A 13,856-nucleotide genomic window follows, 5' to 3' on the forward strand; every position below is an offset into this window, starting at 1 on the left:
ACTTGATACTCACAGCAGCCTTGGAAGGTAGGTGTTCTTATTAGCCCTGTTTTGCAGATTTATGTCTTTTGTCCCTTGAAGAATAAATACAAGTAAACTTAATCACCAGATTAAAAAGCTGGCATTTTATTTTTCTGGCCAATTATTTTACTATTCTGTCAATGGATTGTAAAATTAGCTGCTGGTTTTAATTCTAAGTTATTTTCCTAAATTATGAAAATACCAAAAGAGTAACAAGAGAAGATGTATAAGCCAACCAAATTTATCACAGGTTAAACTGACTTAGTTCCTTATTCAGTGACAATTATTTGGAAGTAATTCAAATTCTGAGTCAGTAATTTCAAGAATCTAGATTTTAATTTAATATTCCCTTTTAGGCATGCAAATTTTCCTCCATTAGTATTTGGGGAGGGGGAGAGGGAATCCAGTGAGCTTTGATTTTTCTTCTGGGGATGTTTCAGTGTCCTTGCTGGTTCTTCCCAATATCAGTCAACTTAGGTTAATGAGAGCTGAATTAACAATGACAAAAGAATCCTATTGCCAATAGATTCTGACTGCAAAAGTCATTGAGAATCCCTCTGCAGTATCTGGTTTCTTAATCAAAAGAATTCTACTCATAAGTTAGAATGAGGAAGGAAGAAGTGGGTGGCATTTGAGGTTCAGATAAAAATGTGCTGAATATTTTACTATTTAAAAGAAAATACTTCAGGAAAACTTAGGTGAACTGAAACTTATTTTGAATCTTTCTGTTTGTGTTAAGCAAGAGAATGGCAGGGGGTATTTTAAAATTATTGTTTATCTGTGTAAAGACTAACAGACTGCTTCTGGGGGGTGGGGGGAGGGAAACGAAAATCTTTCTTTTTTAAACAAAAAAATTATTGTTCATGCTGTGAATGTTTTTTAATGAACCTAGTCTGTCAATGCTCCTCTGAGGTAGGTTAATTTAAATTAATTCCACAAGAATTTATTAATTGTCTTCTATGTTCCAGGTGTAACACTTAGAATATTTTCTGGTACATATTGAGTATTAAATGCATATTGAATTGACTTAACAAGGTAATAGGGATACAAAGACAAAATATATAAAAATATAAAATAATAAATATTTACAGGTCCCTGCTTTCCAGGAGCTTACATTCTACTGAGGAAGGGAGATATAGTATATTATAGTAAGTCAATAATAAATTTTAGTAAAAACCAAATACAGTTTAAAAAAAAAGAGTAACCTGAACATGGAAGATAGGCTCAAAACTGAACATTTGAAAAGGCAACACAGGAAAGGTAGCACCTGAGCTGAGTTTTATAAGGAAGCTAGAATCTCTAGGAGGTGGAACTGGGAAGGGAATACATCTGAGATACAGGGCACAGTTGCATGGGAGATGGATGCTACTTAGAGAAACCAGCCAATCAGTCAGTTTGGCTATACAATGAAGAGTAAAGGGAAGGAGGTAACATGTAATAATAATAAAAAAAAACTTAGTCAAGAACTAATTTGAGAGGCCTTTAAATTTGAGATTAATGATTTTATTTAATGATTTTGATAATCTGAGAAAACATAAGGAGCCACTATGATTTGAGAAGGAAAGTAACATCATCAAATGTGTATATTGGGTATTAATTTGGCAGATATATTTGGAGAAGAATAACCAGGTGATGCAGTAAACAGAGTGCCAAGCCTGGAGTCAGGAAAATTCATCCCCCTGAGCTCAAATCTAGTCTCAGACATTTATGAATGGTATGGCCCTGAACAAGTCACTTAACCACATTTGCCTGTTTCCTTATCTGTAAAATGAGCTGGAGAAGGAAATGAGAAATCACCCCAGTATCTTTGCCAAGAAAACTGCAAATGTGGTCAGCTATGACCAAAAACAACTGAACTTCAAAATTGGAAAAGGACAAGGAGACTACTGAAAAAATTCAGGCAAGAGATAATGAGAGCTTGAAGTAAGGTGGGAGGTATTATTTTACTTTTTACTTTTCCCTGTCCTCATTCAAGAAAGATGCCAAAACTAGAAGCAATAAGACCATTTTCCTATCTCCTGCTTTCTTAGGAATAATTACCAGAGCTGACCATGCAGCTCAAAATTCTAAGTTTATTCTAGTTGAGGAATCTCCAGTTTTACCTCTACCACCTGAAAAGGAAAAAAAAGTAAGATGAAGAATGAGATATTCTCAAATGGTCAAGCATTTACTTTAGAGCACAAAAACTGAGCCTTACCATTTAGCACTTAGAAATATTTGTAGGTTTAGATAATTTCTTCTCTCTGGACTTCATGTCTTCATCTGTATAGTGAAGGAGACTGGAACGTTTCTAGGATTCCTTCCAGCTCTTCAAAAAATGTTCATGATTCTATAATCTATATCATTTTCTAATGACATCATGTGGTAAAAATCATGAAATGGTTTTGGGGGTATTCTCAGTATTTTCAAGAGCTAAAGAAGAAAATGTTATAATAATTAAAATAATCAAGTTGTGATTGAATAAGAGGGTTATGAAAAGAGGAAGCAATGGGATAACTAGCTACTTGGATGTTAGGTGTTATCTGACTTTTAGAGAAACAGAATTTTTCAATATGTTGAGGAAAGGAGGGAAAACCCATCTCTGAATAATTAGTAATCAAGACTACGTCCAAAGGGTACAATGTGTCTTCATCCAGCTACATATATATACCCAGATCATTGACTCACCCTTTGAATAAGGAAAGCCTTTATAATTTGGGTCAATATCAAATAGTCATGAAAATTCAAATTAAAAAACACACAAAGTCTGAGAACTGAAGAAAATAGCAAAGTATGTTTTGTATGAACTTTGCAAAATATTTGCTTCTTGAAGTTTATATTAAATAACCTATGTCTATTTTCACAGTCTTAAAGAGACCAGTCACTTCGGAAGAACTCTTGACACCTGGGGCTCCTTATGCAAGAAAGACTTTCACTGTAGGTCCTTTGCTTATTTTCCTGTACTGTTTGGTGTATGGATTATAAATTACTGTAAAAGTGACTTTATGATTCTGCATGTAAAAATGAGTTAACATATAAGGAACTTGATAAACCTTAAAGTGCTAGTATTATATCTACTAGTACAGTTATTGTCATATTAATTCTATCATAGCATTTATAGCAATTATCATAATTACTAATATTATAATTATTAACAATTAATTATCAAAATGTTTCTTGTTCTTTGGGCATTTAAATCACAAATTTGTTCATGGAAAAAGGAACTCAAAATATTGCAACTACTTTGGCATTGTTCCATGTTTTTCTGTTCAATGTGTGCTTTTAATCTTTAAAAAAAATGCAGTGACCAAATATTATTGGAATCCTCCTGAAGTTAAATTCTGAGAAAAGCATAGGCAATTTGGAAGGATTTGTATAGGGGGGTTACCAAGGAAAGAAGAAAAAGTAGAGATAGATTATACTGTATTTATTAAAACATGACTCCAGGAAGGCAGGTTGAATAAAAAAAATCAGAAGACATTGGTTTGAATCTGATACTTACTATGTGACCTTAAATCACTTACTTTTTTGTCCCTCAGTTTCCTTATCTATAGAGGATGCTTAAACTAGATGATCTCTGAGGACCTTTCCCAAGTGATGACATACATCATGAGTCTGTGAAGGGAAACAGGACTTGTGATAATGTAGCTTGACCTTAATTACATCCACCAGACTCATGATATTTGTGATAATTCTAAACAGAAGCAGTCGCAGATGTTAGGAAAGACTCCCTAACAAATATGGAATGGAATGGACTGCTTCATGAGATAGTGAGCCACTTCTCAATGTAGGTCTTCAAGTAAAGTCTGGATAACCACCATTTGTTGGATAGGGCTTAATAAGGATTCTTTTGTGTATGGGTTGAACTAGGTTGCCTCCACCACCACCTCCTACTCTTGCCAGAAGAAAATTTAAAAATTCCAAAATAGATAATGGTTCTTGGTAGTTGACCTGGTGAATAATAAAATCTGTCCCCAAAATCTCTTCCCTCCTGTCCCTTTTCTTCTCCCTCAAAAGGACTGTGTGCACACACCAAACTTTCTCAATTTCTTCTAACTTTTCTTACTTGGAGTGCAATCAATTTCAGCTCACACGATAACTTTTTCCAGAACACATTCATATCCTCTTTCACCCCTTTCCTCTTTTATTTGCTCTTTGAAAATTTCCCCTTTGACCTTGAGAAAATCTTCTCTTCATGCCTCTTCTTCTTCCCTTCCCCCAACCCTACATTGTTCTCTTCAATTTCAGACATAAGAAATAAAGACTAATTGTGAAGCTAAGGCAGTGATATACCTATATAAAGGAATAACTACATTTTTAAATGGATTTAGATATGTTAAAACCTCTCAAACTCTTGAAAGTTTTCTTTGGAAGTCCCCTACCTTTCAATCTACCTTTATATCCTCCTTTAGTTAGACCTACTTCTTCTTAAGCATGGTGCTCAAAATGGCATTAAGTAATTTTGATGATGTTTCTGTTTTGTGTAACAACTATCATATTTTTGGTGGTATTATTTTTCAGAGCAGTGTGGACTAGCTCATCTACATTATGAGTTAAATGATTACAAGTTAGCATGGGAACTTAACAATTATAAGTAAAACATTTCTATGAGAAAATGTGTTTGAAGTTAGAAACTTTTAGAACATGATTTGCATGTAAGACAAGTACTTCTCATTTCTTTTTCTTCAAATTTATTTTATTTCCTACATCTTTTTAAGAAAATTATTTTTTGTGATGCCTGGTTTTTAAAAAATAGCTTTCATACTGCCAATCTGCTTTCCTCTCAAATAGAACATTCTCTTGTAACAAAGAAATAGTGTTGAGGAAAACAAACCAGTAAAATTGCCATACTAGATAATGTATGTTTCATTCTGCAACTATAGTCCACCACTTTTCTCCAAAGAGATAATGGGTATGTTTCATTTCCAATTATCAGTATAAAGACAAGCTTGGTCACTGTGTTAATCATAATTCTAATGTCTTTCAATGGTGCCTTTCTTTATGTCATTGGGATCATTCAAATGCCTTCTCCACAAAGAAAACTTTCCAAAGAACCAATTAGAAGGTTCCTTCCTTATCTAGACCTGTGATTTCATAGTTCTGCATTAGTTTGGTCCTTTCTCGATGACTGAGAGCCTTAGAAAGTTCCTTGGGAGGCACTTAGGTGCTTCAGTCTGTATGCTGTCTACTGGTGCACAGCCAATAAATAAATAACAGATCTAGGACTTAAATATTAGCCTTTCATATTAGGTAAATATCAGCCAGGTAAGCTACGTAGCACAGTGAATAGAATGCTGGTCCTGGAGTAGGGAAGACTCACCTTTCTGAGTTCCAATCTGGCCTCAGACACTTATTGTGACTCTGGGCAAATTACTTATCCATGTTTGCCTCAGTTTCCTCATCTATAAAATAAGCTGGAAAAGGAAATGGCAAACCACTCTTTGCCAAGAAAATCCCAGATGGGGTCATGAAGAATTGGACATGACAGAATGACTGAATAACAACAAGCAATGTCAGTCATTAGGTTGATTATTATTCTAAGTTATCTTGATAATATAATTAATTCAGGATAGGTAAATAATTATACCCGAAACAGAGGCAGACTTTGTCATATCCTGTGCTTGAGGGAGGCAGCTCAATAAAATGGGAAAAACATAAGATCTAGAATTAGAAGATATGTTTTCAGTTTCAACTTCGATGTTTCATAGATATATTACTGTGAGCAAACCATTCATCCTCTTCAAACCTCAATTTTTTTCATCTATAAAATTGAATTACTATAGTACATACCAGTTACCTCACAGGACTATTGCAAGAAAACCTAAATTGAATCTGAATATAGGAGAGTAATATTTATTATCTTCCCCCCCAACACTTAGCACAGTGTTTATTGATTGATTACTTGATTTTCGCTGTCCTTTGAAATGAAAAGTGAATTACAAGGTGTTTTCCAAGGATTCCTAACTGAAATTTTTTTCCTTCTCCTGTGGGTCCTAGATTGTTGGTGATGCAGTGGGATGGGGCTTTGTTGTAAGAGGAAGCAAGCCATGTCATATCCAGGCTGTGGATCCCAGTGGCCCAGCAGCTGCAGCTGGAATGAAGGTATGTTTGTCTTGCTTTTTTCCTAATAGTTTTTTTGTATATACCTGTTGTTGTCATAATTTCTATTTTTGTTGCTCAGTTGGGTCTCAAGTCTCTATGGCTTTATCATGACCCTTACAAAAACATACCTTTGTTTTGTCCTGCCAGCCTTCTCAGCTGCCCTTAACCTCTCTCCTGTGCTCATGCTTCACTTCTCTTTGATGTCAGAGGTTTTATTTTGATAAAGCAGCCTTTATCATAAATTGTGCTTTGGTTTAGATTTTGATCCTAGGTACTGTTTTTTTTACCTATTATGTTCCAGTCTCATTTGCACAGTTTCCTTTTCTCATTCTGAATGAAGAGATCTCAACATCCACTTTCTCTCCTGCCCCCTTCAGTGGATTCCATGTTTGCTTATTTTTCTTTCAGTTTGTACAGTCACCATGTTTCTGTGCTTTATAAATTGCCTACTCATGTATGAAACATATTGTTATTCCATATGATTCTTGAAAAGTGCCTTTTAAATCAGTAAATGTTTCTTAAAATAGATCACCCTCATACTTCACCTAAGACTTTGTTCTGAACCTTGAATGAGCTTGTTATAAACAGATCACAGAATTAAATTTAATTCTAGCTGCTAGAAATACAAAGACATTCTAGTCTCTCAAAGTGCCTACATACTACAGGGGGAACTCAGGTGTATATTAATAATAAGTAATCATTCAATAAATACATAAAAAATCAATGTAAATCAATGTAAGTGCTTTTAAAGACAACTTTATCAATTGTAGAAAGCCCCTTATAGAAGAAAGCTGAGCTTAGCTCTGAGAAAATGGGTTTCAGGCAGGGGTGGGGGGGGGTGGTTACAGCTTGTTCAAAGACATGGAATTAGGAGACTAAATGTCCACACTACCATTTCCAACTGTGTTACCTACATTCTAGCCATATTCTTCATCTCACATCCACTCCCCACCCACCACCCTGCTGCTCATGCAGCTATGATTCCAGAATGAGACCTTCACGCACTCCCTGACCATCTCCACATCATGCCAATGTATGCTTGCTACTTTACTAACATATCTGCTTCCCTGACTTTTAGCTCCTTTTCTGTCTTTTCTCATTAGAATGAAAGCTCCTTGAAGGCAAAAGAACTAGCTTGCTTTCTTCCTTCCTTCCCTTGTCTTTCTTTTTTTCTTTCTTTCTTTCTTTCTTCCTTCCTTCCTCCCTCCCTTCCTTCCTTCCTTCCTTCCTTCCTTCCTTCCTTTCTTTCTTTCTTTCTTTCTTTCTTTCTTTCTTTCTTTCTTTCTTTCTTTCTTTCTTTCTTTCTTTCTTTTCTTTTCAAGGCAATGGGGGTAAGTAACTTGCCCAAGGTCACACAACTAGGTAATTATTAAGTATCTGAGCTGGATTTTATATTTTGACTCCAGGGTGGGTGCTCTATCCACTGCAACACCTAGATGCCCCAGAACTATCTTTCTTTATACTTACATAGTAATAATAAATTCCCTTTATCTATCTATCTATCTATCTATCTATCTATCTATCTATCTGTCTGTCTGTCTGTCTGTCTGTCTGTCTGTCTATCTATCTAATTGTTCAGAGTATACTATATTTTAAGAACTTAATCTTCTATCTAGATAATTGTTTACATTATGGTATGTTATAAATAATGTTCTATCTATCTATTACCTATTTATCATCTATCTAATTATTCAAAGTACACTACATTGTAAGCGCTTAATGTTCTATCCAAATAATAGTTCATGGCATATTATATCATGAGCACTTAATGTTCTATCTATTACCTATCTAATTGTTCACAGTACACTATATTATAAGCACTTAATGTTCTATTATCTATCTAATAATTCAGAGTACATTTTATTATAATCACTTAATGTTCTAGCAATCATCTCAAGATAATTGTTCACAGTATACTATAAGCATTTAATGTTCTATCTATTATATATCTAATTGTTCAAAGTACACTGTATTGCAAACACATAGTCTATCTATCTATCTATCTATCTATCTATTATCTATCTCTGTATTATCTTTAGAAAATTTGGTGTGTAAACTATATGAGAAGAATAATAGTCAATCAACCAGGAAACACTTGTGACAGACTGGGAAGAATTTTAAATGGTAAAGAATGGATTGATCATCTTATCCTAGAGGCAAGAGGTTAAGGCTAGAGTTCCTTTAATGGGGGAGTGACAAAATTTTGAATGTGCTTTAGGAACTATTTGGTGGCTGTGTCTAGAATAGCCTGGAAAAGGGAGAGATTGGATGGAAGGAAATCAATATATTATAATAATCCAGGCAAGAGAAGGAGGGAGGGATGGTGCAAACCAGCCTTTATTGCATGCCTACTGTGTGCCTATTGTGTGCTAAGCACTTTACAAGTATTATTTCATTTGAACCTCAGCAAACCTGGGAGGCAAGTACTGTTGTTATTATCCCCATTTTACTGTTGAGGAAACAGGCAGAGAGTAAGTAACTTGCCCTAATTAAGTGTCTAATAGTGTCTGAGCTAAGTGTCTGAGGTAGGATTTGAATTGGGGTCTTTCCAACCCTATGCCCAGCAATCTATCCCCAGCATCATTTAGTTATAAGAGGTAGGAGAAATCAAGGACCTGAATAAAGATGGTTTCAGTCCAAGAAGAGAGAAGGGGATGAACAGGAAATGTGTTATGTAGGGAGAGTCAACAAGTTTAACAGCTGCTTGTATATTGGAAGTGAAAGAGGGATGGTTGAAGATGACTCCAAGTTGAGTTAGAAATCTGAATGACTGAAGGATGGTAATGCCTTCAAAAGAAAGAGGGAAGTTAGAAAAAGGAGTGAATCAGATTGATGATGCTTGTCGTAAGTGGAAGTGATCAGCAGACATTGGAGATAAGGGATTGAAATAAGAGGGAGAGACAAACAGAGAGATAGAGACATTCAGATAGAAACCTAAATGGAAGGAGAGTGGGAGGGAGGGAAGGAGAGAGAGAAAGAGGAGAGAGGAGAGAGAATGGGAGGGAGAGAGAGAGAGAAAGAGACAGAGACAGAGCAGAGAGAGAGAGACAGAGACAGAGAGAGACAGAGAGATAGAGATCAACAGAGAGACAGAGATATTAGTTGATCAATAAACATTTATTAAGCACCAGGCAGCTGTTCAAATCTGACCTCAGATACTTACCAGCTGTGTGATCCTAGGCAAGCACTTGCCTCAGTTTCTTCATCTGTAAAATGGGAATAATAATAGTAGTTACCTCTTCCCATGGTTTTTTTGTGAGGACCAAATGAGATAATAATTGTAAAACACTCCCAGATTTCCTGGAAGATGCTACATAAAAGATGTAATTTGCTATTGCTTATGTAGATTTGAGTTTTCTGCATAGAGATAAAAACTGAATATGTGATCACTGATGAAGTCACCAAGAAGAATGAACATATACATATATTTGCATATATAAAATGTGTATATGCATACATATATGTATCTATGTGTACATATACCCACATCAATGCATATAAGTACATACAGCACATGTTATAAACACATGCATGCACGCACACATATATATATATATATATATATATATATATATATATACAGCCATTATAAATTATAAGTGTATGTATATTGATGACCAAACCCCGGGAAACACCACCCATATGGTCATGAATGATGACCCTAATCAGACAAAGGAATATCACAAAATTCCAATGAAATTGCATCCAGAAGGAAGGTTTTTCAACTTTGTCACAGACTTCAGAGAGATCAAGAAAGAGAACGGCTTATCATTTTCCCTACTTATCCTCCTGTATACCTGCCAACACACCAGGAAGTGAAAGGATGGCAGTAGATTAGAATTAGAAGCAACAAAGAGCATAGTTGACATCCCAGCCTCAGAAGAGGAGGGTCAGTTTTTTCCTAGAAGCTTAGTCTTCCTCTTGAAGAGTTATGGAGTCCCCTGGGGAACACAGCTCATTGTATGGTGGGAAGCCACATTGTAGGGGTGGGGAGAGTCATTCCGAAGGATTATTGGCAATGCAGCCTTGTCCTACAGTTCAGTGCTGTCCCTGTGGCATTGTGGTGGTGGGCACAACACCAAAGAGACTTGAAGGAAGAAAACTGACTGGAATAAAAAAAGGGTGAGAATTTGTACATGTGCCAGGACTGAACATTTCAATTTGTAATGGAACTCTTGGCCACAGGAAGGATTTTCTATTTTATTTCCACAGAGATATACCTAGTAGAGTTTATTTTTGGAAGATTGCCTTGGTTTGTACTGTGCAGGTTCTTTGTTTATGAACTTATGGCTGCTCATTTCTTTGGCTTTAAGTGCATTTCCTTTCCTTTCCACCCAGCTGGGTACTTATAGAAAAGCAAGGATTTATTCCTCAGTTAAATGTGTCTTTTCACTTAATTAAATGCCTGGTTAATTCAATTCTCTTTGAGTAATAGTTATTAAGTCACTGGTATAGTGGTGCTAATCATTATCAACTAAGTAATTATTGAATTAATCCTCTAATAGAAGATGTTGGTATTGAGAAACTCCAGTAGAATGCTTTAAAAGGGGTCCAATTCTTCAATGACTCCACTGTCTAGTATGTGTCCTGTCTCAGACATTTACTGAATTTCATTTGGGCTAGTGACTTGACTACTCTGTCTCAGTTTCCTCATTTGTAAAATGGAATAATAATAGTAGCATTTACCTTAAAGGGATATTATGGAGATCGTGTAAAATAATATCTGAAGCTGCTTTCCCAATGATTATATGTAAATATATCTGATCAAACAATATATGTAAATATATATAAAGTGTTCTGCCATCCTTAAAGTACAATACAAGTGCTGGCTATTAGATATTTTTTCATACTATAGAGTTAGACTAAATTTAGGTGTCTTTTTCTGAAATTATTGAATTTTTAAAATAACTTTAATTTTTTATTAGAACATTCATTATTGCCATAAGGATAGGGGGTCAATTAAGTCAACCAGTCAACTTAACTCATCCCACTTAAAGTAAGTGTCAAATGCTAAACCCATTACACAAAAGTTTGATTCAGATTAGTGGAGAAAATATCCTATGGGCCATTTGAAAAATATTAAATCCACATCAGAGTCAAAAGATTTAAGTGTCTGGAGTCATAGGTTGAAAGACTTCCTGCAGTGGATAGAGCACTGACCCTGGAGTCAGTAGGACCCAAGTTGAAATCCAATCTCAGACACTTGATACTTACCTAGCTGTCATTCAGTGTGACCTTGGGCAGATAATTTAGCCCCATTGCTCAAATAAATAAAATAAAATACAGCTTTGATCTCTACCCAATCCTCATTCCCTACTTGACCAGAGGAAGACCTTGTGAATTTAAGTATTCAAGGAATATCCCTCCAATAGTCACAATTGGTGTCAGTGTCTGAATCAGGAATTGAGGATAGACTAGACACAGTGAAGAAAGGAACATTTAATCATCTACTTGAGCCCAAGAAAGTCCCATAGAAAAACTATACCTTCCCTGAGGGAAACATCTTGAGAGCTTCACCAAAAGGACTATGAATTACCCCCTGTGCTATTTTGAGCTCTCTAAACTCAAGTCCACTTTTCTCCAGACTTGGTGGTTACTTATGGGAGAATAAATCAGAGAACTGGAGTTTTGTACAAATTGTTTTTATTTTTGTCACCTTAGTAAATACCTTTGAAACTAAAAACTAATGATGACCAAACTATTGATATCAACCTAATGTTAAGAATTGGAAAGAAACACATCTGTGGGACCCCATAAGCTATGTTTTTGTTATTCAGTCATTTCAGTTGTTTCTGACTCTTTGTGACCATTGGAGATTTTCTTGGCAAAGATACTAAAGTGATTGGCCATTTCTTTCTCCAATTCATTTTACAAATGTGGAAAGTGAGACGAACAGTATTAAGTGACTTACCTGGGGTTATACAACTAGTAAGTGTATGAAGTTGCATTTGAACTCAGGTCTTCTTATAGCCACTATATCACCTTGCTATAGTATGCTATTAAAATGACATTCCTCCTCTCCTAGGACCCAAACACCAAATGAACCAATAACCAATCTCTGGGGACCCAACCTATAAGGGTTGCAGCTTCAGAGTCTGTACAACAGTAAAATTGGTTCAAATTTATGAAATTTCATAACTCTATAAGAAGGATGAAAGGAAGAGAGGGAGGGAAGTGGGAAGAAGGAAGGAAAAGAGAAGAAGGAAAAGAAATAAGGAAAGGAGGGCAGGAGGAAGGAAGAAGAAAAGAAGGAGGGAAGGAAGGAAAAAAAGGAAGAAAATCTTAAGAACTTGAATTTTTATCATTCAAAACTTTTTGCTAGTTTTATTTATAGACATGCAAGCATTCTAACATTATTATCATTCATGAGTGCATCAACAGTCAGGTTGCTCAGTGGCTATTATTCTAGAAATGAAATCAGAATAGCCTAAGTTTGAATCTGACTTACTAGCTGTGTAACCTTGGGTAAGTCACTTAGTGTTTTTCAGCCTCAGGTTCTTCACCTATAAAAAAGGTATGATAATACCACCTGACAGGGAGGTTTTGATCATCCAAAAGAGATAACTATATAACTGTTTTGCAAACCATAAAGCACTATAGAAATGCTAGTTGTGATTTTATCATGTTTTTTTCATTTGACATTATTTCATATACAACATTCTATATAAAGGATTGTGTTGCTCTATATTGTTTTCAGTTGTGTCTGACTCTTCATGACCCCATTTGGGGTTTTCTTGGCAAAGATACTGGATTGATTTGCTATTTCCTTCTCCAGCTCTTTTTACAGATGAGAAAAATGAAGCAAACATGGTTAAGTGATTTGCCCAGGGTCACACAGATAGTAAGTGTCTGAGATCAGATTTGAACTTAAGAAGATGAGTCTTCTGACTCCAGGTCTAGCACTCTATTCACTAGCTACCCTACATAAGGTGATATGATACATGTGTGTATTTATATTCATATATACCTAAACATGTATGCATATAAATATTTTCTTCATATATAATTTATAGTCAAGTCAAACTTGTAATTTTTAACTATAATTTAGAACAACTGTGCTAAGCAGTAGATCGTGTTTCCTGAGAACTTTTGTTTGTTTTTTGCAAGGCAATGGGATTAAGTGACTAGTCCAAGATCACACAGCTAGATTAAGTGTCTGAGACCAAATCTGACCTCAGATCCTCCTGACTTTAGGGCCAGAGTTCTATCTATTATGCCACCTAGCTACCTCTTCCTGAAAACTTTTTAATGAATCCAGTTATGTCCCCTTCTTCCATCTCTCTTATTAGCTTATTTGGTTTCCTTATCCAAAAAATGAAAATAGTGATACCTATTGTACCCACCTTGTAGGGCTGCTCTGAAACTGAGAAAAAAACAGTGCATAGAAAAGCACTTTACAAATTTCAAAGAACTTACATGAATGTCAGCTAGTCTGTCTACCATACTACATATGGTAGTATATTTGTTGCCAAGTACCATCTATATTAACAATAATAATAGCCATTATTTACAGAACACATTAAAGTTTGCAACAGGTTTTACATATATTAATTCATTTGATCTCCATAACATTCCTATGAGGTAGGTTCTATTTTTTTATCCCCATTTTACAGATAAAGAAACTGGGTCACGTATTGGAGTTTTGTACAAATTGCTTTTACTAGTTAGCAACTATCTGAAGCATAATTTAAACTCAGATCATCCTGACTCAAAAGTCCCCCCCTATATCCACTGTACCACTATGGCTGCCAAGA

General features: G+C 35.4%; 1 protein-coding gene across 2 annotated transcripts in view; it reads left to right on the plus strand.

The window, feature by feature from the left end:
- DEPTOR (DEP domain containing MTOR interacting protein) overlaps positions 1-13,856 on the plus strand; it is a 199,581-nt gene that overhangs the window by 139,724 nt on the left and 46,001 nt on the right. For both annotated transcript variants that reach the window (XM_074201471.1, XM_074201472.1), the window contains exons 7-8: positions 2,867-2,937; positions 5,998-6,102. In XM_074201471.1, coding sequence (XP_074057572.1) covers positions 2,867-2,937; positions 5,998-6,102 — 176 coding nt within the window. The remainder of the gene's footprint in view (positions 1-2,866; positions 2,938-5,997; positions 6,103-13,856) is intronic.

This window comes from Macrotis lagotis, chromosome X, assembly GCF_037893015.1.
Source record: "Macrotis lagotis isolate mMagLag1 chromosome X, bilby.v1.9.chrom.fasta, whole genome shotgun sequence".
NCBI lineage: Eukaryota > Metazoa > Chordata > Mammalia > Peramelemorphia > Peramelidae > Macrotis > Macrotis lagotis.